At 60.9% G+C, this 27986-nt stretch overlaps 2 protein-coding genes and 1 long non-coding RNA gene across 7 annotated transcripts; 1 reads left to right on the forward strand and 2 right to left on the reverse strand.

Annotated features, from left to right (window-relative positions):
• Positions 1 to 218: 218 nt before the first annotated feature.
• ORAI3 (ORAI calcium release-activated calcium modulator 3) lies at positions 219 to 4530 on the reverse strand. The gene is made up of 2 exons (XM_002721734.5): positions 4069 to 4530; positions 219 to 1622 (listed from the first exon to the last, which is right to left on the reverse strand). The coding sequence occupies exons 1-2, from the start codon at positions 4528 to 4530 to the stop codon at positions 984 to 986; spliced, it is 1101 nt and encodes a 366-aa protein (XP_002721780.3). The 3' UTR covers positions 219 to 983.
• Positions 4531 to 4532: 2 nt separating this feature from the next.
• On the forward strand, positions 4533 to 8552 carry LOC138847115 (uncharacterized). Its single transcript, XR_011384724.1, has 2 exons — positions 4533 to 4711; positions 7009 to 8552. It is a non-coding gene; the product is annotated as an uncharacterized lncRNA (long non-coding RNA).
• Positions 5568 to 27861, reverse strand: FBXL19 (F-box and leucine rich repeat protein 19). Of its 5 annotated transcripts, none has more exons than XM_070064852.1 (11): positions 26732 to 27861; positions 23079 to 23279; positions 21637 to 21780; positions 21464 to 21550; positions 21151 to 21369; positions 20512 to 20673; positions 18954 to 19465; positions 10552 to 10715; positions 10298 to 10459; positions 6650 to 6868; positions 5568 to 6545 (listed from the first exon to the last, which is right to left on the reverse strand). In XM_070064852.1, exons 2-11 carry the CDS (start codon positions 23253 to 23255, stop codon positions 6367 to 6369), a joined length of 2025 nt encoding a protein of 674 aa, XP_069920953.1. In that variant the 5' UTR covers positions 23256 to 23279; positions 26732 to 27861; the 3' UTR covers positions 5568 to 6366. The 5 variants fall into 5 exon arrangements, with proteins under 5 accessions (XP_069920953.1, XP_069920952.1, XP_017193243.2 ...); XM_070064851.1 differs by lacking the exon at positions 26732 to 27861 and adding an exon at positions 24326 to 24460; XM_017337754.3 differs by lacking the exon at positions 26732 to 27861 and adding an exon at positions 24042 to 24185.
• Between the last annotated feature and the right edge of the window lie 125 nt (positions 27862 to 27986).

Here is a 27986-nt window from a genome sequence, read left to right on the forward strand (position 1 = left end):
ACCTTTCTGTCTCTCTCTCTCACTGTCCACTCTGCCTGTTAAAGAAGAAAAAGAGTAACTGTCTCCACGTTTGGCAGCTTTTGGGTCTTGTCAGCATCTGACAAGGGTTCATACCTGGAACCCTGTCACCCCCCACACACCCATACACACACAAACACACCCCTAGCTCTCAGGAACAAGTAACCTCCTCCCTTTGGCCACTCACAGCTACAAGGACATCTGTGAAACAGTTTATTATACAAAACAAGGTGCATCAAAAATTCCGTGTCCAAAGAGCTCTGGATTTTGAGGGCTAAGGACAGAACCGTCTCTCTTAGGACCCCTGCTAAGCGTTCAGAGCAGGCACGCAGGCCCTCTGGCTCCAGAGGTCCCCAGCGCTGGCCAGCAGAGTGAGAACCAGATACAGAATCCCTAAGGGGGGGGGGGCTAGGGCAGTGGAACAGGTACCGCCGGGTCCGTGTGTAGCCACAGGTCACCTACAGTTGGGGGAGTGGGGGTGGGCTTGAACCTCCAAAACTAGGGAGGCTGGATCTACCCACCTGGGATAGAAACACCCAAGTCCCTCCACAGCCAGCAAAGCCCAGAGTATGGAACCCACCGAAATCCGGGGGTTGGGGGAGAAGCTTCCCCTTAAACGGCCAACTTACAACGCATACAAAGCGGGGGCTCTCTGCTTTCAGGGGCGACTGCGTGAGCGTGTGACCTGCCGACTGCCACATCCTGCAGAGGAGCAAGGGGCACAGTGTCAGCACCAAGGGTCCCGCTAGGTCCCCCTGCCTGGGCCCGCCCACTTCCTCCCTTGGGACAGACGTGACAGGGGCCATCCTTGGGAATGTCGGGGGAGTCTGGTCTCTACCTGAGAGTGGCCACAGGGGCAGGGAGTGAGGTCTGGAGCCCTGGGCGGGGGGTGGGGGGTGGGGGGTGAGCCCTCTCTGGCAGATCCCTGAGGGAGGCAGTGTTTGCAGTAGCGCTGAACGCCGGCTTCACACAGCCTGCAGCTCCCCCTGCAGGCGGCTCAGCTCCTCCAACTCCTGCTTGTGGCGGTCCGTCTTGTGAGCCACCAAGGAGCGGTAGAAATGCAGGGCAAAGGCCACGAACACCAGCCCCACCGGTACCATGATGGCTGTGGAGGCCATGGCTGCTTGCCAGCCTGGCCCGTGGCTCCCACCACCATCAGCGCACGCTTGCCGGGGCGGGGCTGCGGACGCAGAGGATGCGGGGAGGTTGGAAGGTGGACTCGGAGAGGTGGCCGCTGGCGGCAGATTCCCAGGCACCTGGGTCGCGGGTACCACAGGGGCGGGTGTGTTCAAGGGGGCCCCGATGGGCACAAACTTGACCCAGCCCACCAGGACCACTTCGGCGAGGAAGAGAAAAGTACCCAAGGCCGTGGAGAAGCCCCAGGCCAGCTCCACATAGCGGTGGAGTCGCTGGTGTGGCGACTGGTGCACGGAGTTGAGGTTGTGGATGTTGCTCACAGCTTCGATGTGCGGCAGCAAACACGTGGAGACCATGAGTGCGAACAGGTGCACGGCCACTAGTACGGTGGTGCAGGCACTGAAGGCCACCAGCAGGCCTGGCGGGTATTCATGGTTGCTCTCCAACTGTACTTCTACCATGGCCACCTGTGGGCGTAAGAGCGGATAAGTGCCTGCACCCTCCTGGACAGAGGCAGCATTGGGGGGGGTGGGGGGGTGGAGAGGACATCACTGCTAAATCCCTAGAACAAATCCTGGCAGGAAAAAGGCAATCGGGTCTTTTGTCATTGTTGTGGCGTGAATAGATCTGGAAGACATAGTGAGGCTCATTCTCCCCTGTCCTGGGCCCTTGGTGTTCCCTACGCTGCGCTCACAAGAGCTGGATGGCTGGTCTACCTGGTTATAGCACAGAGGTGAAAGGACACGGTGTCTGGCCTCCCTGGGAGGTTCATTTTCAGCTCCATAAGCTGCATAAGCTGAAGCCGAGTTCTGTCTGCGCTTTCGCCTCCTCTCTGGTAACAGCACCTGCCTGCCTGTATCAGCGTTGTGATGAGAATTAAAGAACATACAAGTGTTAAGGAAAGCGCCAGGCCCCCGAGTGAACGCTCACTGGGTGTCGGCTGTTAACTGTTAACAGTTCATGGTCAAATCTGAGGCCTGGTATGCAAACTGGCGCGCGGGGACCCAGAGCCAGCTCTCGAGACGTGTTTTGCTTGGCCCACACAGTGTGTGTTTTTCCAAAAAATGAATAAATTCCAACTTTGAAAACTCTAAGAGATTTCATCTAAATATCCCTATTTTCAGATCTTCCTGAAAACTGGGCAGATCGGGTCACACGAGGCGCACATTCCTGCCCGGCAGCTGTCAGAGCTGAATCATAGCTGCTCCCTCTGCAGGGGTCACAGGGTCTCTCCATGTTTCCAGTCCCCACCCGGCCAACTTGGCGTCCATAGGAGCCGGCTGGCTTTTGCACACATTTCAGTTGATAGGGCAAGTATAAATCTGCCATTTCACTTTCTGAGGGACCTCAGGCAGGTGTTGTAACATCTTCCATCTCAGTTTTCTCATCTGTAAAATGGCCATAGTACTGGCACCTGCTTCATAAGAGAGGCAAGGATGATGCATGTAAAAATCCCTGAGCACAGAGCCTGGTACTTAGCGCCAGACGCCCTGATGTGTTATTCTAAAAGTTATTTCATTCCCGGGCCACCTGGGCTCAGAACCTGGGTCTTCCCCCATCGCAGATTCTCACGCGATCTTTTAGATTGCTCTGGGGCTCGGCGGGAACAAGGAAGGTGCAGAGCTAGATGGATGGCGGGAGGAAGACAAGGATGAGTATTTTGGGAAACTGGGCCACGGCAGGTGTTTTCCACCGGCAGCAATCTGGGCCAGGCTTAGTCCTGGTTTCTCCCTGAGCCAGGCCCAGCCTTGCTCTCCCCCTGCCAGGATTGGGGCCAGTCCTGTCCCCAGAACCTACACACTGCCTCTGGATCCTGCAGGGAAGGCCTGGGCCCTTAAGCTGTCACCCTGGCAACCGCAAGACCCACAGCAGGCTGGATTGTCCCCCTGGGAACGGCTAGACCACAGCGCCGAGCCGCCCCTGCAAGTCCCATGGGTGGCTATTGCCTTCCCTCTTCAGTCCATGCCAAAGAAGGGCCGCCAACTCCCTGCCCCCAGATGACATCCCCACCCCCTGAACGGTGGGCTGCTCTCTGGCATTTAGAACCCCACAGGGAGAATCATTGGCCGGGGCAGGCCCCTAGGGTTGGAGCCTTTCCCTGTCTTCAAACAGAGGCCGTAGGTAACGCAGAGAGGCAGAGGCTAGCCATCACGTGGTGCTGTGACCCCACTCCCTCCCAGGCGCCCACTGCCAAAGAAAACCCTGCTCCTCCTCCTAGTGATGATGGCCACGGGGAGACCCCAGATTAAAGAGTGACCCTGGGTTCCAGCTCCTCCTGTGTGGGTGTCCTTGGCAGGGCCACGGCCCCACGCTGGGTCCGTTTCCACACCTGTCCAATCAGCCAGTGAGGCTGAGCCACCTCTGGTGCGTGTCTTGTTCTGACACGCCCGCTGGGCAGGCTCCAGCGGGCGCACCCTTCCTAAATCTCACAACTCCCCGTGGTCAGGGGAGGGGGTGGGGACAGCCCTGGGTCGCACAGCTGGCCAGCCACATGCACGGAGCCCTAGTGTGTGCGCCCAGCGCTTCACCCCGGGGCCTCCCTCACTCCCACTTCCTGTTCGCCACTCCCAGGACCGTTAGCCGCTCTCGTCCCACACCTGCAGTTTATCAGCTCGAGAATCACGTATCCTCTTCCAGATCGGCTTCCTCTCCTCTCCTGGGCGCCACCAGCACCCTTGCCGCCTAGCGGGCAACAGCCACCTCGCACGGCATGGGGATGGCGATGGGCCCAGCCAGCCCATCGGCTTTTGGACGCCACTTTGCTCCATCACCATCTGCTACCTTTCCCGTTTCCGTTCCTGGCTTACCACACACAGGGTCTCCCCTCGGTCCCTTGGGTCCCCTTAAAAGCCCATCTCTCCCTGTCGCTCACGCTCGAGCCCCCTCCCTGGTCGCCCTCGTGCCGCCCCTCACCATGGCGAAGCCGGACAGCAGGGCAGACGTGCGGCTGGAGGCTTTGAGCTTGGCCCGGCTGAGGTAGAGGCGGCGCCAGCTGAGCGCCCGCAGCGAGTGCTGACTGGCCCCCATGAGGTCCAGGTAGCCGCGGTGCACGAACTCTCGGTACGTGGCGGTGCCCGCGGGGCTCTCGACCTGCGGGTTCAGCGGGGCCTGTTCGCCCGCGTCCCCCTCGCCGCCCTTCATCCTGGGGGCGGCACCAGGCAGGCGGCGGTCACGGCGGGGCCGGGGTGCCTTCGGGGCCCCAGAGGGAGCGGCCGAAGCCGGCGGGACGCCCCATCCCCCGGCCCGGCGAGAGTGGGAACGCGGGCAGCCGGCGCCCAGGAACTGCAGGCGTCTCCGGGTAGCCCCAGGGGCCGAAGCGGGACAGCCGAGGCCGAAACAGGAACTGGGGCGGAGGCGGAGCCGGCGCGGCCACATGATGGGGTGGAGCCGGGGTACCGAGCCCCCGAAGTCGACTCGCAGGAAGCGCCCGAGGGACCCCGCGACCCCTGTCCACTAAGAACGTTATCCAGACGCTCAGATCCCAGACCACTCAAGGCACAGCCGGAAGCCCCGAGGGTCCACATCCCCAAACCGCCCCTCAGGGAACCCTGGAGAGGTGAGCCCCCGCCTCCTCCCAGAGCCCCGACGGCTGGGACCCCCCACCCCACACCCCTGGCCCGGTCTCCACGCCCACGACGCCACAGACACACACACACACGAACTCCCCGGCCCCGGCTGGAAGATTTCGAGTTTTATAGCAAACCGTATTGTACAGACCTGGGGCCCAGGGGCCCAGCCCGGCTGGGTCCCCCACTTACCCCTCGCCGGGCTGCCTCCTCCCCCTCCCCCAAGCGGCCCCATCCTCAAGCCTCTCGCGATCCCCAGGACCCCCTCCCCTCCGGCCTTCGGTCCGCCCACTCCCTCCCCCCACCCGCGCACCTCCCTGTTACCTGAGGTATGTGGATAGATCCCCCCTCCCCTACATGGTACGACCCGGCTCCCCCGGAGGCCCGGGTTGAGGGGCGGGACCAGACCCCGACTCCTCCCTCTGGCCCCGAAGCCCCACCCCCGTGCTGGAGGAAGGGCGGGGGAGGAGGGCCAAGAGTCTGTGACTAAGTTCCCATGGCAACTAAGAGGGGCCATTTCCAGCCTTAGCAATGGCATCGGGAGGTGTCCATTGGCTGCTATTTCCATGGCAACCAGGAGTGGCAGTTCCCTGGGCAAATGGGATACAAGTTTCCATGACGATGAAAGAGTGGGAGAGCCAAGCTGGAGGAGTCCCATCTTCCCCATCATTGGGCGGGCACCCCCACTACCCCAACTCACTCGGGTCAGGAGAGGTGGAGCTGCCCAACACAGTAAAGGGAGAGCTGGGTGCTGCAGTCCGAACTGGGTGCCCACCAGTCCAGTCTCAGTCCAAGCTGGTCCCGTCCCATCACACTCCGGCTCCCCCAGTTCAAGTAACACTTCAGTACAGATGAATGTTCAAGTATTGTGCGGAGAGGCAGGCAGGGGGCTGGGGCACCCCCACCACTCCCCTGGGCCACGGGCTGCACAGCGGGGTGGGCCCGCGGCCCCCACTCCTCGCACTAGCTGCCGTTTTCAGTGACGTTCAAGGAGTCAGGGCGGGGGGGGGGGTTAGGAACTGAAATCTGGGCGGGGGGAAGGAGAGGGCGACCCCCCGATACACACACACACACAAACGCAGGGGTTCTGCGGCCCCCACTCCTGCTCTGCGCCTCACCTCCCACTCAGCCCTGGCTCTCCCTGGCTCCCGAGCCCCCCACCTCTGACGCCGGGATTACCAATTGCTCCTCTGCTTCCCTCTTTGGAACCCCCCCACCCCGCCCCCCACTCCAAGTACCGGGTCTCTGTTCCCTGAACCCTTGGTGGCCTGCTTGCTGCCCCTCCCCCCGCCCCTCCGCCACCTCCCCCAGCCCCCTGGCTCCCAGTATCTGGTGTGTGATGCCCGTTCCCCCTTCTCCCCCCCTCAGACTTGCACCTTCACCCCCCTCCCACCATCCCTTTGGCTCAGCACCCCCCAGTACCTCTGACCCACTCCCCCCAGGGGATGGACAATGAAGCAGGTGGAAGGGGAGGAGATGGGGAGGAGCGACCCCCAGAGAGATCAGTGCAGGGGGAGGGGGGGCTGGCTCGAGTCCCTGGGCAGGAATCCCACCGTGAGGTGGGAGACCTGGCCTCCGGCAGGGGTGAAATGAAGGCCGACGGCAGGCTCCTGATGAGTCCTGGGGGAGGGTGGGGGGCGCCCCACTAGCTGTCCTTGAGAAGCAGCTTCTCCTCTGGGCAGCGGAAGGGGCCGGGGGGCCCGGCAGCTGCCAGCCGGGCACAAGCTTCAGGCGAGAGCTGGCGGCAGGAGCGCAGGTCCAGGCGGCGGAGGCGCGGGCAGCGGCGGAACAGCGGGAGGCAGTGGTCCGTGAGGCGGTGGCAGCCTGGGGTAGGGGCAGTGGTGGCCGAAACCCGGTAGGTGAGAGAGGGGTGGCAACCGGCCGCAGGGACCAACAGGCCAGCAGGAGGGAAGGGACCCCAGGCTTACCAGCAAGATTGAGGTGCACCAGGGTCTCGCGGAGTGGGGAGGTGGGGGCCGTGAGGAGGTGGACACTGGGGTCCCCGACGTGGGCGCAGTGGCTCAGGTCCAGGGCGCTCAGCTGGGGTGCGTGGCGCAGCAGGAGCCGCAGCGAGGCATCCGTCAGCTCCAGGCCCGCCAGCCGCAGTTCTGCCACCCCCTGCAGCCGCCCACGGCTCTCTGTTTGCCCTGGGTGGGCAGAGGGGCGGTCAGCACTCTTGGTCACCCTGCACCTGCACCTGGACCCTCCTGGTCTCCCCCTACACTCCTCACCCTCCCCTGCTGCCCCCGGAAGGGAGCCTTGACTGGCTTGTTCTCCCCACACCCAGTGTGAGCTGACTTCAGTCGTCCACTGCTCACATCACCTCCTCAGGTCGGCCTTCCATGATTACTCTTCCAAGCTGTGACATTCAACACCTGCCCATGGAAACTTTGCATGATTTTGCTCTTCTCACCATCAGACACACTACGGGGAACGCCAATTCCACAGGGGCAGGAGCTGCCGCCTGCGTTGTGCACTGCTCTATCCCCAGCAACGGAGGCACGGAGGGTGCTCGATGTACACCCGTCCACTCGCCCACCACGCGACAGCCCGACGGCTACGCAGGCGCCTCTGCCCCTGCCCTCTCCTCTGAGGCTGGTGAAGCCCCTGCTGGAGCCCCCTTTTCCTCCGGTCTCCACACTGGGCCGACACCACTCCTCCCAAGTCCTGCTCCAGCCCTGAATTCACCCAGAATCCTCCTCTTCCTGGCAGCCAGGACGCGGGGCACTCACTCTCTCCTCTGGCGCACAGCCTAGCTCCTCTCCCTTTCTCCCAAACAGGAGCCATACTCCCCAGATAGCCCTGCCTGCCTGCCTGCCTGCCTGGGAGACTGCCCGCATCCCACACCAGGGTGCTGGTTTGTGTTGGTGGCTGCTCAGTTTCCGATCCAGCTCCTTGCTGATGCGCCTGGGGAAGCAGCTGATGATGGCCCAGGCACTTGGGCCCCTGCCACCCGCACGGGAGACCCCCTGATGGAGTTCCTGGCTCCTGGCTTTGGCCTGGCCCAGCCCTAGCTGTTGTAGCCATTTGGAGAGTGAACCAGTGGATGGAAGGTCTCTCCGTCTGTCACAGGGGTGGGGGTGGGGCTGCTGTGATCTCCCAGCCCTACAGTGCCTGGCCAAGGTCCCTGAGCTGAGCCCCCACCCATCCATCTCCAGCGTTGAAGAGCTCAGGCCCCTCCTCTCTGCACACCAAGCACACACATGCTCGCGCTACTGGCCCTCAAACTAGCGCAGCTCAGAGGCCTCTGGAAGGCTGGTCGCAATGCATTGTGGGGGGTGAGCACGTGACCTAACGGGTAAGCTGCCTGTTAGACTTCTGCTTGTTGGGGCCGGCTTTGATGCAGCAGTGTCACTGCTTAGGATTGCATTCCATACCACAGGGCATGGGCTTTGAGTCCCGATTCCAGCCTCCTGCTAACGCATACTCTGTGAGGTAGCAGGCGATGGCTCAAGTAGCTGGGTCCCCTGCCACGCACATGCGAGACCCATATGGAGTTCCAGGCTGCTGGCTTCAGCCTAGCCCTGCCCTGGCTATTGTAGACATTTGGGTTAAAAAAATCCGTCTCTCTCCTTTCAAATAAAGAGAAAAACGTAAAAAAGACACCCACATCCTGTATCCGAGTGCCTGCCCATTCCAGCTCCTGACTCTGGCCTCCTGCTAGTATCGTAGGAGGCAGCAGAGACTCAGTCACTGGGTCCTTGCCACCCACGGAGGAGGCCTTGTTGAGTTCCCAGTGCCTGGCTCCAGGCTCGGCCTAGCCCAGCCACTGCAGGCATCTGGAGAGTGAACCAGTAGCTGGGAGAGTGCGTGCTCTATGCCTCGGAAATGCAGGCCCCCTGCACATGCAGGCCCCACCTCTGGAGTTTCAGCAGGTGGAGGCTGGGGCCCCGGGGTTTACTCTGCTTGGAGACCACGCTGTCAGAACCACCTTGGGGAGCTGTCACAGCTGGCATCCCTGTGCTGCCTGGGTGCCACTCCCTTGTGTCCCCTGTCCCCTGCCAGGCCACCTGGTGGGCACTGGTCTTTGCAAGACCTCCTGAGGGGGAGGCGCCCCCAACCTTGGGCCACAGTAGAAGCCAGAATGGGAGAGAGAAGTCACCTGTGGCTTGGGCAGGAGAGGCGCCAGCAGGCATGTCACGGAGGTGGTGGCACTTAGGCTGGGCCTCCAGGGCTTCTGATGTGTAGTAAAGGCAGGCGAACACACCAGGCAGAGAGCAAAAGCAGGGAGGGAGAAGAACCCTAAGTTTTGCTCCAGGGATGCTGCACGAAGCCAGGACGCCCAGAGAGGAAGGGGGCTGTGGAATGCTGACAGGCGGGCAGGGGCACAAGGGCCTGCGATGCTGGTCCGCGCAAGCTGCGATCCAGATGAGGAAGATGGGGCCGGCACTGTGGCGCAGCAGGTTAAAGCCCGGGCCTGCAGCACCGGCATCCCATTTGGGTGCAGGTTCTGGTCCCAGCTGCTCCACTTCTGATCCAGCTCCCTGCTAGCACTCCTGGGAAAGCAGCGGAGGATGGCCCAAGTGCTTGGGCCCCTGCCATCCAAGCAGGAGACCTGGAGGAAGCTCCTGGTTTCAGATTGGCTCAGCTCCAGCCACTGCGGCCATTTGGGGAGTGAACCAGTGGATGGAAGACCTCTCTCTGCCTCTACCTCTGCGCGGAGCAGACTTAACGAGCTGGTGCGGGCACATGCAGGTGGCCCAGTGAGGGACGTCCCTGTCCCGTTAGCCAGCCTGGGTTCAGTGCCCAGCTCTAGTGCCTGACTCCAGCTTCCTGCTAATGTACTCAATGCGGGGCAGCAGTGGTGGCTCCAGTGCTTGGCTCCCTGTGGCCCCTAAAGGAGACCTCGACTGAGTTCCTGGCTCTTGGCTTTGGCCCTCAGATCTTAAATCACTTCTCACTGTCCAGTGACACACAGACTGAGGGACTCCTCCCTCCATGGAGGATGGGGGAGGGGCTTCTAGGAGGAACTGGTGTTTATGCTGAGGCCACAAAGACGATTAGGTGTGAATGAGATGAACAGGGCACAAAAGGTGGAGAGGAGTGGGCAAAGCCCTGGGGCTGGAGACAGAAGTAGCTGAAACACAGAGGCGGCCGGGCTATGCAGGCAGCACTGACTGTGGCAAAATAATGGTGTTTACCCGAGCCACACAGGGAGCTGGGAGCGTTTAGGACCCCAGGGTGGCAGGGACAGGTAAACCTTTAAGGATGGTTCCTCTGGCTCCAGTGTGAGAGGCTGGTGGGGGCCAGAACGAGGGGCCTCCCGGCCTCAGTATCCCCGCCTCCATACGACCCCCGAGTGACCAGGGCTCTGCTCCCAGCATCCCCCTCTCCAGCCACGCCTAACTCTCCCCATCCCGCTCAAGACGCTGCCCAGGGTGCACGCAGGTGAGCACGTGAGCGAGCAGCAGCCATCAAGGGCCTTCCCGTTCAGATCTGGATGCTGTGCCTTTCTTCAAATATTTTAACATTCAATAGGAGCTATCCAAGGGACCTCAGAGGCCTCCCACCGCCCCCGCCTCCCAGCAGGCACACCTGCCTGACCCATTTTCCAGATGAGCACACAGAGGCCGCACCTGGTTTGGTGTCTGGAGGAGGCAGCAGCAGCTCGCGGAGCTGGGAGTCTTTAACATCCTCGATCCAGCGGAGGTCCAGGAGCCGCAGGGCCGGCAGTGGGGCTGAGCCCAGGGCGGAGACGGAGAGCCAGGAGCAGCCGGAGAGCACCAGCTCCTGCAGGCCTGGGGGAGCGGTGAGGGGCGTGTCAGGAAGCTGGGGCTGGGATCCCACCACGCCTGGCCCTTTCCCCACCCTGCCAGCCCACCCGTCCTACCTTGCAGTCGGTTCAGAAGCCACATGAGCTGCTTCTTGGAGACACCTGTCCAGCTGAGGTCCAGGGCACGGGGCTGGCGGCGAACCACCCCACTGAGCATGGGCGGGGTCAGCGACTTCCGCCGGCTCAGGTCCATTCGAGGCCACAGACGCTTGTCGTAGCACCTGACAGCCACAAGGGGGAGACAGAGACCTCGGTCCGCAGCTCTCAAGGGAGCCCTGGAGCCCCACAATTCCCAGGCTCCAACGGTTCACCCCAGCTCTCTCCTGGCCCACAAGGAAGACAGTAGGGCTGCAAGAAGCTCCTGGCCTGAGGCAAACAGCAGGGGGTCTGGGCCTTAACTCCACTAACTGGATGTGAGACCCTGGGCAAGTCCATTCCTCTCCCCCAGCCTCGGAAGCCTCCTTTATAAAATGAAGATAATGACTGCAGACTCTGCTTGCCCCACAGGGCTGCTGGAAGATCAAATGAGGTAATTACAGATTGCGAGCCCTGCAGCTTATAAAGCAGTTGCCAAACACACACACACAGCGCATGCACACACACACAGTGTACACACACACACAGCCACATTATTTGTGGCAGCAGCCCCCACCCCCACCTCTGGGTTCCCACATCCCTCTGGCTGCCGTGGTGGCTCCTGCGCACCCATCCATCCTGCTCTCAGCGCGGAGCCACACGTGCTGCGTCCGCCCCTCAGTGGCCCCCGGCTGGACTGGGAGTCCTGTTTTCTCCCTTCGTTCCACAAAGCTGTGCTCCTGATTCAAATCTAAGTGCCAGGAGGGCAGCGGCTGGCACCTCTGCCTCCCCAGGGTGGCTGCCGCAGCGGCCAAGGTGAACTCCTCAAAGTCCGCACTGAGCGCTGCCCAGCACGCCTCAGCCACGGTTTCTCATCCGGTCCACGAGGCCCCCGGTCTTGAAGCCACTAAGACAAAAAACGAGGCTTCTGGGCCCCTGCCGGGAACAACCCAGCCTGGCCCAGAGGCGCCTCGCAAGCTTACTTCCCCAGGGAAACAGCCTTCCCCACCTCCCCCTACCCAAGGGAATCTACTCGTGTGTGGCCGGGAAGCCGAAGTTCCTCTGAGCTCAGTGGAGAACTGTCTTCTAGCTCAGGAGTTCTGGAAGGCAAATCAGGAAATCCCCAACCGGACTGGACTGGCTGGGCCTGAAGCAACAGAGGTGGGCGGGGCCTCCACCACCCCTCAACCATGCCCAGGGGCTCCTTCCAGCAGCCCTGGCTGGGCCGGCTTCTCCAACACCAGTTATCTGCGACCCACTGCCCTGCAGAACGTGAATTTCCCGTAAATCACCACCCCCTTTCTGCACTTAAAATCAGTTTTCTGTCGCTTTCAGTATGTTAGCCTTCAAAATAAATGTAACAGGCAGAGAACAGGGGTATTAGCTTCAAACCAGGTGCTGCTGCGGCTGTCGGCCATCTCCCGAGCCCGCCCAGGGAGATGAGCAGCGCGGGAGAAGCTACTACAGGCACAACAGCCCCGCGAGCCGGTCCCTCTCCACACAGAAGGGTGAAGCGGGGGACGTAGAGGCAGGCGGAGGCGCTAACCTGCAGACCGGCCTCCTAATGATCGGCTCTTGTCCCTCTCCTATCACTGTCCCCACCCTGTGCTTTTTTGGCATTCTAGTCTCTCTCTCTGTCCTGATTTCTTCCATTCTACGGGTTGATACTAGCAAATCTTTCCAACTCTGAAGAGTGAAAAGGAAAACAAAACCCAACACACGCTCAATGCAGCTTCTGCCCTTCTCTTTGTACCCCGTCCGAAGCCTGGTCTGACACGACCCTCAGTCCCAGCTCAACTGCCACCAATTCCCTGAAGCCCCCCTCCCCAACCCCGCCACTGCCACGCCAAACTGTCCACAGCTGGGAGGGAAGCCCCTTCCTTGGGAGCCCCCACAGGCACCAGATACCTCAGGAGCGGGCCAAGCCAGCTGCCCACCGGCACCCAGCCACACTCCCTGGTGCCAACACATTTCAGCACACGGGTGCCTCTGCCAGAAACGCCAACAGACCCGACATCCTTCAAGGCTTGGCTGTGGCGCCTCCTCTTCCAGGAAGTCTCCCCAGACCCTTTCTGGGCTGGAGCTCATCGGTCCTGTTGCCTTTTGCAAAACCAGGATGGAGAGGTTTAGCCTCAGAGCGGCGGCCAGTAGTCAGGGAGGGCCCCACTGCAATCAGGGGTCCGGCTTCCACCGGACGCACAGCAGGTGGGGACAACAGGGCTGCAGCAACACAACGGGGAGGCTGAGGCCTCAGGGACTTGAGAGTCAACTCCAGGAAGGACCAAGGAGCCTCCTGGGAAGACAATGCCCCGACTGAATCTTTGAGGAAAGCAGAAGTGATTCTAGAAGGGAGATGGGACAGGAGGGGCGTGTCAAGACAGGAAGAACCTGTGCTGGGCCCAGGGCAGCCAGCCAGGCAGCCAGAGGAAGGGGCGTGGCGGGGGCGAGAACAGAGAACTCTGGGAAAATCAAGCAGTTGGGGCGAAGGGCGACCCATTGTTGCATCGCCATGATGCTGTGAGGCTTACAGCAATGGCTGCTGCCATTCCAGGGCTTCCTATGTGCAGGCACTGCTCTATGTGCTAAGCACTCGACCTCACAATGGCTCTAAGAGGCAAATACTATCTTGTCACCTTTTGATGGTTTAGGAAAACAAGGCCCAGAGAGGTTAGGAAACTCGTTTAAGGACCCCCTCCAGCTACCGAACAGGGGCTTCCGCCACACTGGTCTGGATGGAAGTGTGAATTCTACGAGTGCAGGAGGCGGAGGTGAGGCTAGAGGCAGCCGGGGTACACGAGCCAGGCCAAGAAGGGCTGCAAGGCCAGGCCCCCAGCCACTGTGGCCATGGAGTCCAGAGGTGAGGAGCATGAACTGAGTGTGACCTGAATCTCAGCTCTGCCACCTCCATGCTTTGGGGGACTTTAGGCAAGTCATCTACCCTCTCTGGGCCTCCAACTCCCAAACCATAAAACGGGGAGAAGGCTGGCATTTACGTCAAAGGTTTGCAGTGGCGATGAAAGGACACATGCTGAGTGCAGGTGCCAAGGGCCTGGCTTGTGTCCGAATGTCCACTAGGACTGTGGGAGTTCACAGTGAGGGGGACGGGGCACCAGGGACACAGGTTCTTTCTCAACTGTGGCATGCTGCTGAGACAAGAGCCAGGCCTGACCCCGTCACCTTCTCCTGACCTCGAGGCACCCCTGCCCAACGCGCCACCCTTCTACGTCCACTTACAAGACCCAAATCCCAGCCCTCAGCCGGGACTGGGAACTGGGCTAGCCTTCACTGCTCCCTGCAAATTGTGACTGCTAAGAGCTCCAAGCTGTCTCCAGGCCTTGACCCTGTCCCCTTGTCCCCTCCCGGGCTCCTCGCTGCCCTAACCCTGTTCTTGCAACTCAGCACCCCCTAAGCAGCCCTGCCCCTTGCTCCTGGTGGATCACTACACCTCCGAAAGCTGCCAGACACAAAAGCCTGCCTTCTCTCTTACACACCTTGCCCCAGCCCCAACCCCTACCACCTCTCTCCATACTCCATCCCGGTGTCCTTTCACTCACTTGTCACCAGTGACACAGCAGTGACAAGCGGGTCATCTCCCTGGCCTTGGAGTCATCACCTCCATGTAGCCCGGCTTTGGTTCCTCCACCGGTACAGAGCACAGCCGTGGATACCAAGGCCTCCTGGGAGCAAACGCCAACTGCCACCTCTGGGTCCTTGACCTCGGGTGACCTCCTGTCATCACCCACCACTGCCCATCAGTCATTCCCTCCTCCATCTGTCTTTCCTCTTCAGAAGGATTTTGTTTTGTTCTTTAAGATGAATCTCTTTATTTGAAAAGCAGAAAGAGACAGGAACAGAGAGAGAGAGAGAGAGATCTTCTATCCGCTGATTCACTCCCCTGAAGTCCACAGTAGCTCGGGCCATGTGGAAGCCAGGGGCCACGACGGTGGCAGAGACCCAAGTACTTGGGCCAGCATCAGCTGGCTCCCTGCATGAGCAGGGAGCTGGAACCAGAAGCAGAAGTGAGAGTTGGTCCCAGGCACTCTTATATCCCAAGCGGCATCTTAACCTGCTGCGGCAAACCCCCTGCCATGGCTGCTCCTTCTCTAACTCGTGAATGCTGCCACTCTGTCTTCTGCCCTCTTTCCCTAAGCTGCTGCCCTCCCAAACTCCTAGCTTCCTATTGGCCCCGAGACGGCAGATGCGGTGCCAGCCTGCTAGCTCCACCCAACTGGCCCACAGGCCGTTCACATCATGCGTGTCCAGTAGAGGGGCGCTTCTCTTTCCCCGGGAACCCGCTCCTCCTCTGATGCCCAAACTTGGGGAATGGAGCTGTTGCCCATCCACGCTGGTGGGTCAGAAACTCGGGGGAGAGCTCCCCTGCTGACCCAAGGCCACTCAGTCACAAGTCCAAGCCCCTCTTGCCTGTTAAACAAGTCCTCAGGCACCGGGGTGCAGCAGGTGGATGCCCACACCCCACATCAGAGTGATGGTTGAGTCTCAGCTGCCGCACTTCCTGTCCAGCTTTCTGTTAACGGGAGGCAGCAGGTGATAGGCCAGTAATTGGGTTCCTGCCATCTATATGGGTGACCTGGATGGAGTTCTGGGCTCCTGGCTTGGGCTTGGCCCAGCCCTAGCTGTTGCAGGCATTTGGGGAATAAACCAATGGACAGAAGACTGTGTGTGTGTGACTCTGCTTTTTGAGCAGATGAAAAGAACCTTTGTTTCTGACTCTCAGCGCCCACACCAAGTGAAGCTGCTGCATGTGATGCTGAGACCCATCTTGAGCGCCAGGTTGAGTGCTAGGAACTCTGCTTCTGCTCCAGCTTCCTAACGGGCCTGCGAAGGCAGCAGAGGATGGAGGGCTTGGGTCCCTGCCACCCACATGGGAGACAGAGATAGAGTTCCAGGCTTTGGCCTGGCCCAGCCCTGGCTCTTTTAAGATTTATTTTTTCAGATGAAAGGCAGAGTTACAGAAAGAGGGAGAGGGAGAGGAAGAGGGAAAAAGAGAGAGAGAGAGAGAGAGAGAGAACGAGAGCTTTTCCATCGACTGATTCACTCCCCAAATGGCTGCAACGGCCAGGGCTGTGTTGGGCCAAAGTGAGGACCCAGCACCTTCTTCTAGGTCTCCCATGTGGCTGCAGGGGCCCTAAAGCCATTCTCTGCTGCTTTCCTGGGCCCATTAGCAGGGAGCTAGATGGGAAGTGGAGCAGCTGGAACTGGGACTGGTGCCCATATGGGATGCCAGTGCCACAGGTGGCAGCTTTACCCACTATGCCACAGAGCTGGCCCCAGTAAATAAATCTTAAAAAAAAAAATAAATAAATAAAAACTTATTCTCTAAACAATACAGTATAACAACTATTTACAGAACATTCACACCGCGTTAAATACAGTGAGTGCTATGTAGAGGATTTAAGAAGCTACGCAGGGGCCGGCGCTGTGGTGTAGCGGTTAAAGCCACCGCCTGCAGTGCCAGCATCCCATATAGGCACCAGTTCGAGTCCCAGCTGCTCCACTTCCGATCCAGCTCTCTGCTGTGGCCTGGGAAAGCAGTAGAAGATGGCCCAAGTCCTTGGGCTCCTGCACCCGCGTGGGAGACCCAGAAGAAGCTCCTGGCTCCTGGCTTTGGATCGGCACAGCTCAGGCCACTGCAGCCAATCGGGGAGTGAAGCAGCAGATAGAAGACCTCTTTCTCTCTCTCTGCCTCTCCTTCTCTCTCTGTATAACTCTGACTTTCAAACAAATAAATAAATCTTTAAAAAAAAGAGAGAGAAGATATGCAGAAGTGGCATCAATCACTACGTTGTTTTGCCTTAGAGAGCTGGGACAACACATTCTGCTATCTGCAGAGTGACCTGGAACCAATCCCGAGATCCTCACGGTGTGACTGTGGTTAACAGGGACCCCAGACTACAGGTGAGAAGACCACAGCCCTGAGATTCCTGGTCCACACATGGCCACACAGCCGGGCGCTGCCCACTGCACAGCCCAGCCACTCTCTGCTTCATCCTCTTCCCGCCCCAAGCCTCGCAACAACAGAAATCACGTCTTTCTCAGTTCTGGATCTCAGGGGCCAAGCACAGGACTGGCCTTGAAGGGGGCCACAGCAAACATTCCCCAGCTAATCCCACTTTGTAACCATCTGCATCTATGTTGCGAGTTCAGGCCTCAAGGGCACAGACCTGCGTTCTCAGGACTGGCCCGCCCGCAGCCCCAGCTCCCAGAATCTGGATCACAATTACAGCATTGAGCAGCTTCTGCTTCCCAGGCTCTGGGCCAGCCCTTTGTGCGCATTAGCTGACTGGGAAGTCACAGCTCCGAGCACCCTGGCTTCCCGGCTGAAGAAGCTGAGACGAGGAGGAAGTCCCTGGCCCTGTGCTAGAACCGCTCATCACAGGAAGAAGACTGGTGCCAGGTAGCTTGCCCTCACAGCCTACGGTCTGGTCTGGCCTTTGCAGACCCCAGCAGGCATGGGCTAGCACCCTAGGAAGAGCACTGGAGTTTTCAGCCATGCTCTTGGACTGTGGCTACAGGCGTCCCTCACGTCCCCAACTGGGGTGCTATTACGAGGAACAAATCAGCTAACGCTCCTGAGTGTGGTCCACAGGACGCCCGTGGGAAAGGCCCTGAATTCTATCGCTGCATGTAACATTTCTCCAGCTCCTCCACGGCCCTTTGTCTTCTGCTGGGGACACACAGATAAAACAGACACACAAGCTGCCCCCACCCCAGCAACCGACCGGAACGTGAAAACGGACCAACCGACAGCTGGTGCAGGGGTCTGATGGGAGGGAGGGGGAGGAATTTTGCTGGGGGGTGGGGTCAGAAAGGAAGACAAGAGGGCAGAGGGTGTGAGCGGTGGATCTGGAGAGGAAAGCAGCACTGGGTGTAGGGGCAGGATGGCGAGCATGGTGGCCTCTGGGTGGGCATGAGCTGTATGAGCAGAGAGCTTTTTCATATGGAAATGGGACCAAGAGTCAGACTGCCCTTAGAAAAGGGAGGGGCTGGGGCTGGTGCTGTGGCACAGTGGGTTAAATCCTGGCCTGCAGCGCAGCATCCCATATGGACGCCAGTTCAAGACCCGGCTGCTCCTCTTCCAATCCAGCTCCCTGCTAATGCGCCTGGGAAGGCAATGGAGGATGGCCCAAGTCCTTGGGCCCCTGCACCCACTTGGGAGACCCAGAGGAGGCTCCTGGCTCTTGGCTTTGGATCAGCTCAGTTCTGTTCTGGCTGTTGTGGCCATCTGGGGAGTGGACCAGCAGATGGAGGACCTCTCTCTCTCTGCCTCTATCTCTGTAACTCTCTTTCAAATAAATAGGGACTGGCACTGTGCCGTGGTGGGTTAAGCCGCCACCTGCAGCACGGGCATCCCATCTGAGCACTGGCTTGAGTCCTGCCGCTCCACTTGTAATTCAGCATCCCTGCTAGATGGCAGGAGAAAAAAGCAGAAGCTGGCCCAAACGGTTGGGACCCTGCCACCCACGTGCGAGACCCAGACAGAGTTCCAGGCTCCTGGCATGGGCCAGGCCCAGCCCCAGCCCCAGAGGTTTGAGGAGGGAACCAGCGGATGGAAGATCTCTCTTTCTGTGTCTCTCCCTCTCTCTCTACAACTCTGCCTTTCAAATAAAGAAAATCAAATCTTTAAATTAAAAAAAGGAGAGATCAGGCAGGCGAGATAATAGACTCCAGCAGTTGGCACACTAGCTGGCACATGTGAGCACGCCATGTAAACACCAGCTGTAATTGAGGGAAGGTTCTGGAGCCAGAAGGGTGTGGGTTCAAATTCCTGGTTCTCCTGCTTCCTCTCCCCGTGACCTTGCGCTTCAGCTTCAAATGCAAAAGGGGCTAATAACGATCACACAAGGTTGCTGTGAGGGTTCACGGAGCTCATCGTGGGGCCGGCGCTGTGGTGCAGTGGGTTAAAGCCCTGGCCTGCAGCACTGGCATCCTATATGGGCGCCAGTTCAAGTCCCGGCTGCTCCTCTTCCAAGCCAGCTCCCTGCTAATGCGCCTGGGAAAGCAGTAGAAGATGGCCCAAGTCCTTGGGCCCCTGCACCTGCGTGGGAGACCCCGAAGAATCTCCTGGCTCCTGGTTTCAGCCTGACCTAGCCCAGGTCGTTGCAGCCACTTGGGGAGTGAACCAGCAGATGGAAGACCGTTCTCTGTCTCTACCTCACTCTGTAACTCTTTCAAAAAATAAAATAAATCTTAAAATAAAAAAAGCTCATAGTAAACACAGAAGTATCTCACTGTCATGTCTGCATGCTATGGAGATATCCTAAATCCCAAACCAGCAGGGCCCAGTGATGCCCAGAGACCTGCCGCGAGGCACACAGCAAGTGAGAAGCAGGCTGGCCAGGAGCCACGGCCTGTCGGGCACTCACCAGCGGCTCCAAGTCCGGCAGACTCGCATGCAGATGCACAGCTCTCGGGGCCCGAGGTGCTGGAAGACGCGCAGCCAGGCGGCCCGGGGCAGGGGATGGTCGGATCCAGCAGCCAAAGGCAGTGTGTCGGGCTCGGGGCTTCGAGGTGGGGGCCGTACCACATGTCGCTCCAGCTGTGGGGGCCGGGGTGGTGGGGCGGGGCCCAGGGGCCAGCTGAGCAGGGGCCCCCCAGTGCCGGGGCGCACAGCCCGCCGCCCCCCGCGGTTCTCCTTCTCGCCGGAGCTGCCCCGGGCAGGCCGGCGCCCATTCCGAGCCTCGCCGGGGGCCTCCTCCTCACTCAGCGACGTGCCCGAGGAGTCGGAGTCCGAGTCGGAGTCCGAGGAGGAAGAGGAGGTGTCGGGCACGCGCTCCAGCAGCTGACACATCCGCTTGAAGCGCTCCAGCTTCTCCCTCTGGGGCGACGGGGACGGCACCGCCGGGCCCTCCGCAGAGGCCAGGGCCGGCTTTGGTTTCTGCAGAGACAGGGTGAGGCTGTTCCAGGGCCCGGGACATGCTGTCCCACCCACTACCCCCCGAGGGGACTCCCAGCCCAAGGGACAGTGCTGAGTTCCAGCCCTAGCTCTGTTCCTGAACACCGCAAGACCCCAGCCAAACCGCTGCCCGTCTCAGGGTTTGTTCGAAGGTGCTACCAGGTCAATCAGAAGCCCTGTGGGTTTCCACGGCTTCGGGATTTCAAACAGCAGGAGGGTACGGAGAGCAGTTAGAGAGGCCTGGTTTGCCTGTCAGCTCCCTGTCTGACCGTGGGGAGTCCCAATGTCGCCACAGTGGCTGGACACACAGCTGTGAGTGGCCATCAGGACCGGCGTGGGGCGCCCTGTGCCTGCCGACTTGCCCTGTCTCCTCACTGTGCTCTGTAGCGCCCCTCTTTCTGGCTAGGAATTGAAGCTCACAAGAGACCACGCGGCACGCCCACGCAGAAGCAGCACTGGAACAGGAGCAGGCGGGTTTAGTGCCCGTGCAAAGCACTCACACTCGGTTCTGACTGTGCTGCGCGCCCTGGGGCAACTCTCCCCTCCCTAGAATCGAGGCACATTTCATTGCCTACAAATCTCACTGACTCTTGCGGCCTCATTAGGTTCATACAGTTCCCCAGGGAGAGAGTGGGGGCGGGATGGGGGCAGAACGCAAGGTGCGTCCATTTTACAGATGAGAAAACTGAGGTTCAGAACAGCTGCCAAGCTGCCAAGCCCATACAAAGAATCTGCAGTTGGCAGGCAGGCATTCAAACTCAAGGTGTTTTTTTTTTTTTTTCTCCCCTTCTTAAAGGCCTGGAAAGAGGAGGCAAATGGGCCAGGTGATGCCCTAAGGGCTCTTGGGAAGCCAGGGCCTCCTGTGGCCTGGGCCCGACCCACTCTCCCACCCAACTCTTCCAAACACCCATCTCTTGGCCAAGTGGGGCTAGGGCAGGACAGGGTGAGCAGGAAAAGACAGATCTGTCTCCAAGGTGGAGGGTGGAGCAAGGCAGGTGGGAGGGGGAGGGAGGAGGTCCCCGGCACACCTCCCAGTTCTCGGGAGGGAGCCCAGGGTGGCAGGACGAGAAAGCCTGGCTCGGATTCAGAACCCTGGGGGGCAGAAGGCCAGGGCCGCCTGGGTCCGATCCTCGGAGGAGGCAGGCGTCTCCACCCACCTTCTTCAGGTGCCTCTCTCGGCCTCCTTTCACCTACCGGGGGAGGGGGAGAAACGGGGGAAGGGAGAGACCCCATTAGGTCCTCAGGGCCCACAAAGCTGAAGTCCACGCCTTCCTCTTCAGACTACAAGTCCCAGAAGCCCCCATCCCAGGGAGAACTCTGAGCATGCTCACCTTCCGCCCAGGGCCTGGGCGCACTGAGCATGCTCTCATCTCCTTTCTTCCCCCTCAGGCCTTTTCCAGTCCCTCCTTCCTCCTCCTGGGTAGCAGTCGGTGTGAGCATGCTCGCTGCTGCCTCTCCAAACCACCCTGGGCTCCCGCCGCCTCCAGGCCAGCGCCAGCTTCCCCTCACCTGGACCTCTCCTCCCCGCCGTCCAACAACTGAACTACATCTCCCAAGAACCCCCTGGGAGGATCCCACTACCTCCCAGGCCCACCCTGCCTCAAAACGGCCAGGACTACAATACCCAGAACCCCCGCTGCACCTAGCGAGCGTGCTCCGTGGCTCACCTTTTTCCTTGGGGTGGGGGGCTCATTCCCTGCCTCCCTCTCCTTCCGTTTGGGGGGCCCAGGCACATCCTCAGGTGGGGGCCCAGCAGGCAGAGGGCCCTTGCGCCTGGGCGGTGGCGGTGGAAGCGGTGGCTCCTCTGTCAGCTTCCAGCCACTGCCCAGGCTGGCGCCCTCCTCGCCGTTGTCAGCCCTGCGGCGGCCCGGCCCCTCACCTGAATCCTGGGGGCAGATGGAAGCAGGGGATGAGGCCCCGCCCGGCTCAGCTTGCTGACCCAGTGCCGGCCCAGCCCCCAGCCCCCAGCCCCCGCCCTACCTTGCTGGTGCGGCCTTCCTGGGTGCAGCGAGGGCACTCCCAGCAGTTGGGGATCTCCGCATTGATGACCCCCTCAGCCTTCCCCATCTGCAGGTGAGAGGCAGGCGGCACGTGGAGGGCGCCCCCCCCAGCAGCGGCCCCACCCCGGGCCCCAGGGTCCCCAGGGCCATCACCTTCAGGCAGCCAGGGTGGACGATCTCATTGCAGATTGTACACTCCATGAGGCTCCAGCCAAATTTCTCTTCCTCTCCCTCCACTGTGTCCTCCTTCCCAGCCTCCCCACACAAGAGGCACACAGCTGTGTGTGGGAGCACGGGCTGTCGGGGGAGAGGGGGCGTCAGGGGCCCTGAAAGCAGGGGGGGTGGGCGGGCAAGTCCCTTCTCTCTGGGGGCCCTGGCCAGCGGCTGGATGACCCTCAAAATAACCCCTGGGCCAAGCTGGGTCAGATCCTGAATTGGCTCCATCCCAAACAGCTGATTTAACCTCCCGAAGTCTGTTTCCACATCTGTGAAATGGGGTGAAGAATCCCTTTCCAGGACCGGGGTTAAGAATGAGAGCAGAGAGCCTGGGGGCACTAGCTGTATAGTTGCTATCGGTGTTGTGCTTGCAACAGCGGGTGCAAATAGAGAAGTTACACGCAGGGCTGCCGTCACAGCCGAGGGTGCATGGCAGCTGAAGGGGCCCCCAAGGTCGCTCAGTGGGCTGCCCGGGCTTCCGGTGGACCCTACAGTGTGCAAGGTTTTCGGCAGGCGCCCTGGGGATACTTGGGAGAATGGCTCGTCCTGGGAGCCCTCAGACGGTGTTACTCTGGGAAGCACAGGGTGGAAATCCCGACTCCTACCAGCGACGCTGAAGGCTGCGGGCCAGCATAGAGAGATCCAAGAAAAGAGCAGGCAGAGGAGGAAGGGACGGGCAAGTGAGACAGGAGTTAGGGGAGAAAGGAAGAGAGGCCGCGGGATGAAGAGACCAGCCAGGAAGGAGTAGCTGGAGGCAGAGAGGGAGGCGGCCGTGTGCAGAGGGGGTTGCAGGAAGCAGCTGGCCGCTCTCTGGCGTCCAGGGAGGCTCAAAGGAGGAGGAAGACCGGGAGGAAGCCCCTGTTTCCCTGGTACCTACTGTGTGGTGGGCCTCGCGCTAAGCAGGTCCACGTCCATGCTATTGTTTGATCTTTACAACTCAGCAAGGAAAATATTTTACAGAAAAGGTACCTATAGTTCAAAGGGATTGACTCAAGGTCACGCAAAGGGTGAGCCTGACCTCAAATCTGAGACCGCCCTGATGGACAGGGAAGAGGCAGATCTGTCCCCAGGGGCCAGCGGGGGCGCGGGCTGGGTTTTCTATGGGCCCTGTGCCTCTCTGACAGCTACAGAAGCATGAAGGCAGAGACTGGATGGGACTGCTGTGTGCACACTCCTAGCATTGCCCCCAGCTCGGAGCTGAGGACCAAGAAAAAAAAAAGGCCATTCAAACATTCAAACCAACCAGTGAACGAAGGAAGGAAATGAATGAGTCGGGAAGCAGCCACCAGCCACCCCCAGAAAGGTGTCTTGGCCAGCGGGGGACCAGGCTGGGAGGCTGGGAGCTGCACAGGGACCCAGAGCGGAGGGGCAGGACTCACGGCAGTGCACTGCCGGAGCAGGCACGACTGCTTCATGCGCCCGGGCCCCCCGAACTTCTTCATGTCTCGGCAGAAGTGGCAGTCCCCGCACTCGGTTCGCACACAGGCCCGGCAGCGGCGGCAGCGGGTTCGGCGTCGGCGCGCTCCGGCCCCCGGCCCCCGGCTGCTCGACGACATTGGGGGCGTCAGCAACGCCGAGGGCTGTGGGGAGATGGCAGCAAGGTCACGTAGGGCCACCGGGGGCTCTGGCCTGGCAGCTGACCCCGCCCCGGGCGGGCAGCCACAGCTTGCCCTCCTGCACGAGTCTGGGAGGGGGCTGCTCCCTGCAACTCGGGGCGCGGCAGCTCTTCTGGCTGCCTGACCTCAGGCCTCCCCTAAGGCTCCCTCAGGGCCCCTGCCCCAGCCACGGAGCCCTCTCCTCCTGCTATCTCCATGCCAAAGCTCCTGGGAGAGGCCGCGGGCTCCTTGTCTGCAAGGGTCCCCCAGGGAGGACCCAACCTTCTCCTGTCACCAGAGGCTTGCTCCCTCAGGTTCTCCCCAACCCCAAATGCCCCAGATTTACCTCCGAGACACCCACAGATTTCCTCTGCACTTTGCTCGCTCCCTCTCTCATAGGCAAAGGCCATCGGATCCCTGTTCCCTCTAAACCTAGCCGTGGGATTCTCAGCCCTAACGGGCCACGCTGCTCCCCAGGCTCTGACACCCCCTTGGCCCTGGAATCTGTCCCCCGCCCAGCTCCCCCTGGGCAATCCCCCAGATTCCCTGGGAGTCTAGAATCCAGCCTGACATCTCCACGGAACTCGGGGCGGGGGGGGGGGGGGGGGGGTTCAGCCCTCTATTCCCAAGCTGCTTTCCCACCCTAATTGTCTGGACCCTCTTGGGCTCCCCTGCCCATGGAAAGCAGATCCTCCAAGACCCCATCCCGACTCAACAGGCCTGGAGGCGCCCTTCCCAGAGTCTTACCCCGGCTTCCCCCTTTCCAGGGAATTCCAGCCCCATCCACGGGGTGGGGGGAAGGGGCCTAGAGGGCGGCGATTGCAGGCGGGGGTGGGGGCGGGGGTCTGCAAGGGGAAGCAGGCCAGTTCCCCAGGGTTGAGAGGGAATAGGAAGAAAGGCTGGAGATGAGGAGTTTGGAGCAGAGAGAGGGGGAGGCTGGGGGCGGGGAAGGTGGAGAGAGGCCGGGCTGAGGATGAATGGGAGTGGGAGCTGCCCAGGTCTGGGGGCGAGCAGGAGCCGCGTGAACCCACCTCACACGTGTCCCGGGAGCCATCTCTCCCTTCTTGGCAGCTCCCGGCGGGTCGGCGGCCATCGGCGGCGGGGGGGCCGGGCGGCGCGGGGCGTGGAACGCTCAGAACGCCGGGGTCCACGGCCCCCCGAGGGCGCTCGGCCCCTCCCTCCGGCGGAGGCCGGGACGGCGGCGAATGGAGCTGGGGGGCGCCGGGGGCGAGGCCCTCCCACGGGCTGCGGCGCGGCCCTTCCAGGGGGAGGTCCTGCTCTGGGGGGCTCAGTCCCTCAGCCCCCCCAGGCCAACGGGGGCTCCTCGGGCGCAGGGTGCTCAGCTTCTGGCCCGGGCCCCACTCAGTCCCGGGTCCGAGTCCCAGCTCCCCTCCCCCCACCCCGCCCCGCCTCTCCTCAGCGCCCCCGGCCCTTTAACTGGCCCCTTCCCGGCCCCCACTGCCCAGGGGTCCAGGGCCAGGCCTGGGCCCCCCCACCGTTTCCGGGGTTCAAGCCCCGCCCACCGCCGGTTCCCGGGGAGGGGGGGGTCGCTGTAACCTGCCCCCCTCCCCTGGGCCCGCCCCTGGACTGCGGCCCCCTGTCCTACGCCTACGGAGCGAGCGGAGGGGGGCAAAGGAAGCTGCTCCGGCCCCGCCCCCCCAGCCCGCGCGCGCCCCCGCCCTCTCCCCCTCCCCCCCCAGCGCGCGACCCTCGGGAGATAGGGATTTAAATAAAATTTGAATAAATCCCCCTCCTCAAGCGAGAGGGTGGAAGGAAAGGATGGAGGGGGGGGCAGGGAAGGGGGAAGGGGGCAGTTGGGGTGTCTCAGCCCCCTTGGTCCCCCAGCCCCGCGCTGCTTCGGCCCGGGGCCCTGGCCGCTTCTCTCATCCCTCCTCAGCTCCTTCCTCCTTCCTCCTCTCTTCCCCCTCCCCTCCCTCCTCCTTCCCTCCTCCTCCTCCTCTTACTCCCTCCTTCTCACAGAGGAACCCCGCCCCCTGCCCCCTCCTTCCTCCCCCACCTCCACTTTCGAGGACGAGCGCGTGCAGGGCACGACGGGAGTTGTAGTCCCGCGGACGTTGGTGCTACCGCAGAGACAACGAGACGCTGGGGCCAGCAGGGACTACAAGCAAAATGGCGGAGGACGTGCCAAGCCGGGAGCCGAGGATGCCGGGAGTTATAGTCCGGTTGGCCTGAGGCTCCCCGTTGCAGAACATAGAGAAGGAGCGGGAACGATGACTACAAACAAGATGGCCTTCTCCCCCGACCCGACCTCCTTCCCAGGCACTCACACGCCCTCCTGTCCACAACCCTCCGCGTGTGTGGTACCTGACGGGAGTCGCAGTCCATCTGCTGCCTTCCCGCTGCCATTTCTATTCGTCAGGAACAATGGAAAGGTGAAAAGGAATGAGGACTACAAGCAAGATGGCGGAAGAGGGGCGTACACCTGACTAGCACTCGATTTCATGAGGTGCGATGGGAATAGTAGTTTCCTAGTCTTCTGGTGTTCTTTAAGAATGGCGGAGCCAGGAGAAGAAGGAGACTACCATAAAGATGGCAGGCTACCTAGCCTCTCCGTCGCCTCATTCCACCACCTTGGGCACCTCGCCCGCCTGCAATAGCGAAATCCCCCACCCGGTGGCGCAAAGCCTGGCGGGAGTTGCAGTCTTCCCAGCTCCTCTCTATTATCTTCAGTCCAGACAATGGAACGGGACGGGGCGGGGACTGCCGGCAGAGATGGCGGCCAGAGTAAGTGAGGGTGGGGAGATGGCGCATGGGAGTTGTAGTCCAGGCGCTAGGGCTAGTCCCTGCAGAAGTGGAGGGCGGGACTACAGCAAAGATGGCGTCCCGGACACTCGACCTCTGCGCCAGTGCCTGCTGGGGGACGTAGTCCTTTCCTGAGCTCTACGGAGAAAGGACGTTGGCTGTGGGAATGTGCAGGCCGACGGAACCGGAAGGGCCCCTTCCCCGGCACTCCGGCCACCCCGCTCAGCAGAGCCTGCCGGGAAAAGTAGTCCTGGGCTTTCACTCGCTGGGGGAAGGGGGGAGAGTTTATGTCACCAGTGGGGAATCACTGCGAATGAGAGAGAAAGACGCCCGGGCGATCCAGGAATCTAGAATGTCCGCCTCCTCGGGTGGCAAGGACTTCATATGTCAAGAGAAGGCTCTTAAAGGAAAGCATCGGTAGTCAGCATTGCCGCGACAAAGGAGGCGTGGTTCTCGCCGAAAGTCACGCCGCTGTCCCTTCGAAAGCGTAGGCGCCTCACGCCCGAGGCCGCTCACCCCCAAGCCTCCAGAACTCGGTCGCTATCTTACAAGTCGTGAGGGCTCCAGGCTGAGGTCGTACAAAAATCCCAGCCCCGCTCCGCTGCCACCACCACCACCCCGGAAGTCACCAAACCTCGGTTTTCTCATCTGAGAAATGGGATAGTGATACCCACCTGGAAGCAGAGTTAGAGGAGTGTTAAACAAGACAGTGTTCACGAAAGTGCCCAGCTCTGGCCCCGGGCCCGTGACGACAGTGCCTTTATGGAGGTCCCGTCCAGTACCGCCTTCCTGGGAATCCAGGAGTCCACCACGCCGGACGGAATTCGCTTCAGTGACCAGAACACCGGGCTGGGCGGGCCACCCCATCCTGAGCCGCCCACCCCTCCGCCCTTCCACAGCTGGGCCCTCCGGCATGCACTACCGAGCACTGCTCCCAGGGGGCGCCCTTTCTCCATTCGGCCGAGGGTCTACAAACCCACCAAATGCCTGCACCTGAAGTTGTAGGCGCTTCCCGGGCACCCTGGGAGGCCTTCACCTGCGCACCTCAGCAGCCCACTTCCGGGCCTCTCACTCGCCGCCGCCTCCTCCTCCACCTGCCACACTGCTCCGGACCCCAAGCCGAGTCCCTCTGCCTTAGGGGCCCGGCGGGAGACTTGGTGGGTGTGGTTTTTCTGTTGGGGGTGGGGGAATGTGGTGTCACTCCCGACATTGCAGGCCCTGGCCTCAGGCTGAACCCTTATGCCGGCACTTTTATCAATCAGGAAAACCTCGGGCTCCCAAGACCAGTGCCTCTGCCTCTCGGCCCTCGAGGCTTTCATTTTGGCGCCGAGGAGGATGACTTCAGAGCATTGCACCTCCCCTCCTCCCATCCCTGGGTGGTTCCGCCCAGTTAGCTGCTCACCTTTCGGGTCTGAATTTAAACGCCACTGTCCACCATCCACTGAAGCTTCTCTGTGGTTCCCGGATGAGATTCGTGGCCTCTTCCACTAGCTGCTAAGCTTCATGAGGCGTGCATCGCCCTTGAAGCTAAGATGCTGGCGGAACAGGCTCCCATTTTATGGATGGGAAAATTGCGGTCCTGGGCGTAGGCACTGAACGTGGCCGTCAGGACGCCCTCATCGAACACTGAGAGCCTGGGTTCAAAACCCCGGGCTCCAACTCCTGACTCCAGCTTCCTGCAAATGCAGACCCTGGGGCCAGCGGTGATGACCCAGGTGATTGGGTTGAGTTCCTGGCTCCTGGCTTGGGGAAATGCCAGCTGTCTGTCTCTCTGCTCTCAAATAAATAAGGGAAAAAAAAAAAAAATATATATATATATATAGAAAAACTCTTCATTTTATAAGTGAAATTCTCATCATGAGCAGATACTATTTGTAGAAGCATACTTCAACAGGTTCATGGAAAATGAAATTAAAAGTTTTGGGCTGG

Source organism: Oryctolagus cuniculus, chromosome 19, assembly GCF_964237555.1.
Source record: "Oryctolagus cuniculus chromosome 19, mOryCun1.1, whole genome shotgun sequence".
Classification (NCBI taxonomy): Eukaryota; Metazoa; Chordata; class Mammalia; order Lagomorpha; family Leporidae; genus Oryctolagus; species Oryctolagus cuniculus.

Bases quoted from the DNA above. Each gene is read 5' to 3' on its own strand.
- ORAI3 (XM_002721734.5), bottom strand. From the start codon at position 4,530: ATGTGGCCGCGCCGGCTCCGCCTCCGCCCCAGTTCCTGTTTCGGCCTC. The intron at 1,623-4,068 runs GTGAGGGGCGGC...TTACGCCCACAG, and splicing joins TGCTGTCCGGCTTCGCCATG to GTGGCCATGGTAGAAGTACA.
- FBXL19 (XM_017337754.3), bottom strand. From the start codon at position 24,077: ATGGGGCTGGAATTCCCTGGAAAGGGGGAAGCCGGG. The intron at 21,781-23,078 runs GTGAGTCCTGCC...CTCCCCCGACAG, and splicing joins TGCTCCGGCAGTGCACTGCC to CCCGTGCTCCCACACACAGC. The intron at 21,370-21,463 runs GTAGGGCGGGGG...ATCTGCCCCCAG, and splicing joins AGGAAGGCCGCACCAGCAAG to GATTCAGGTGAGGGGCCGGG.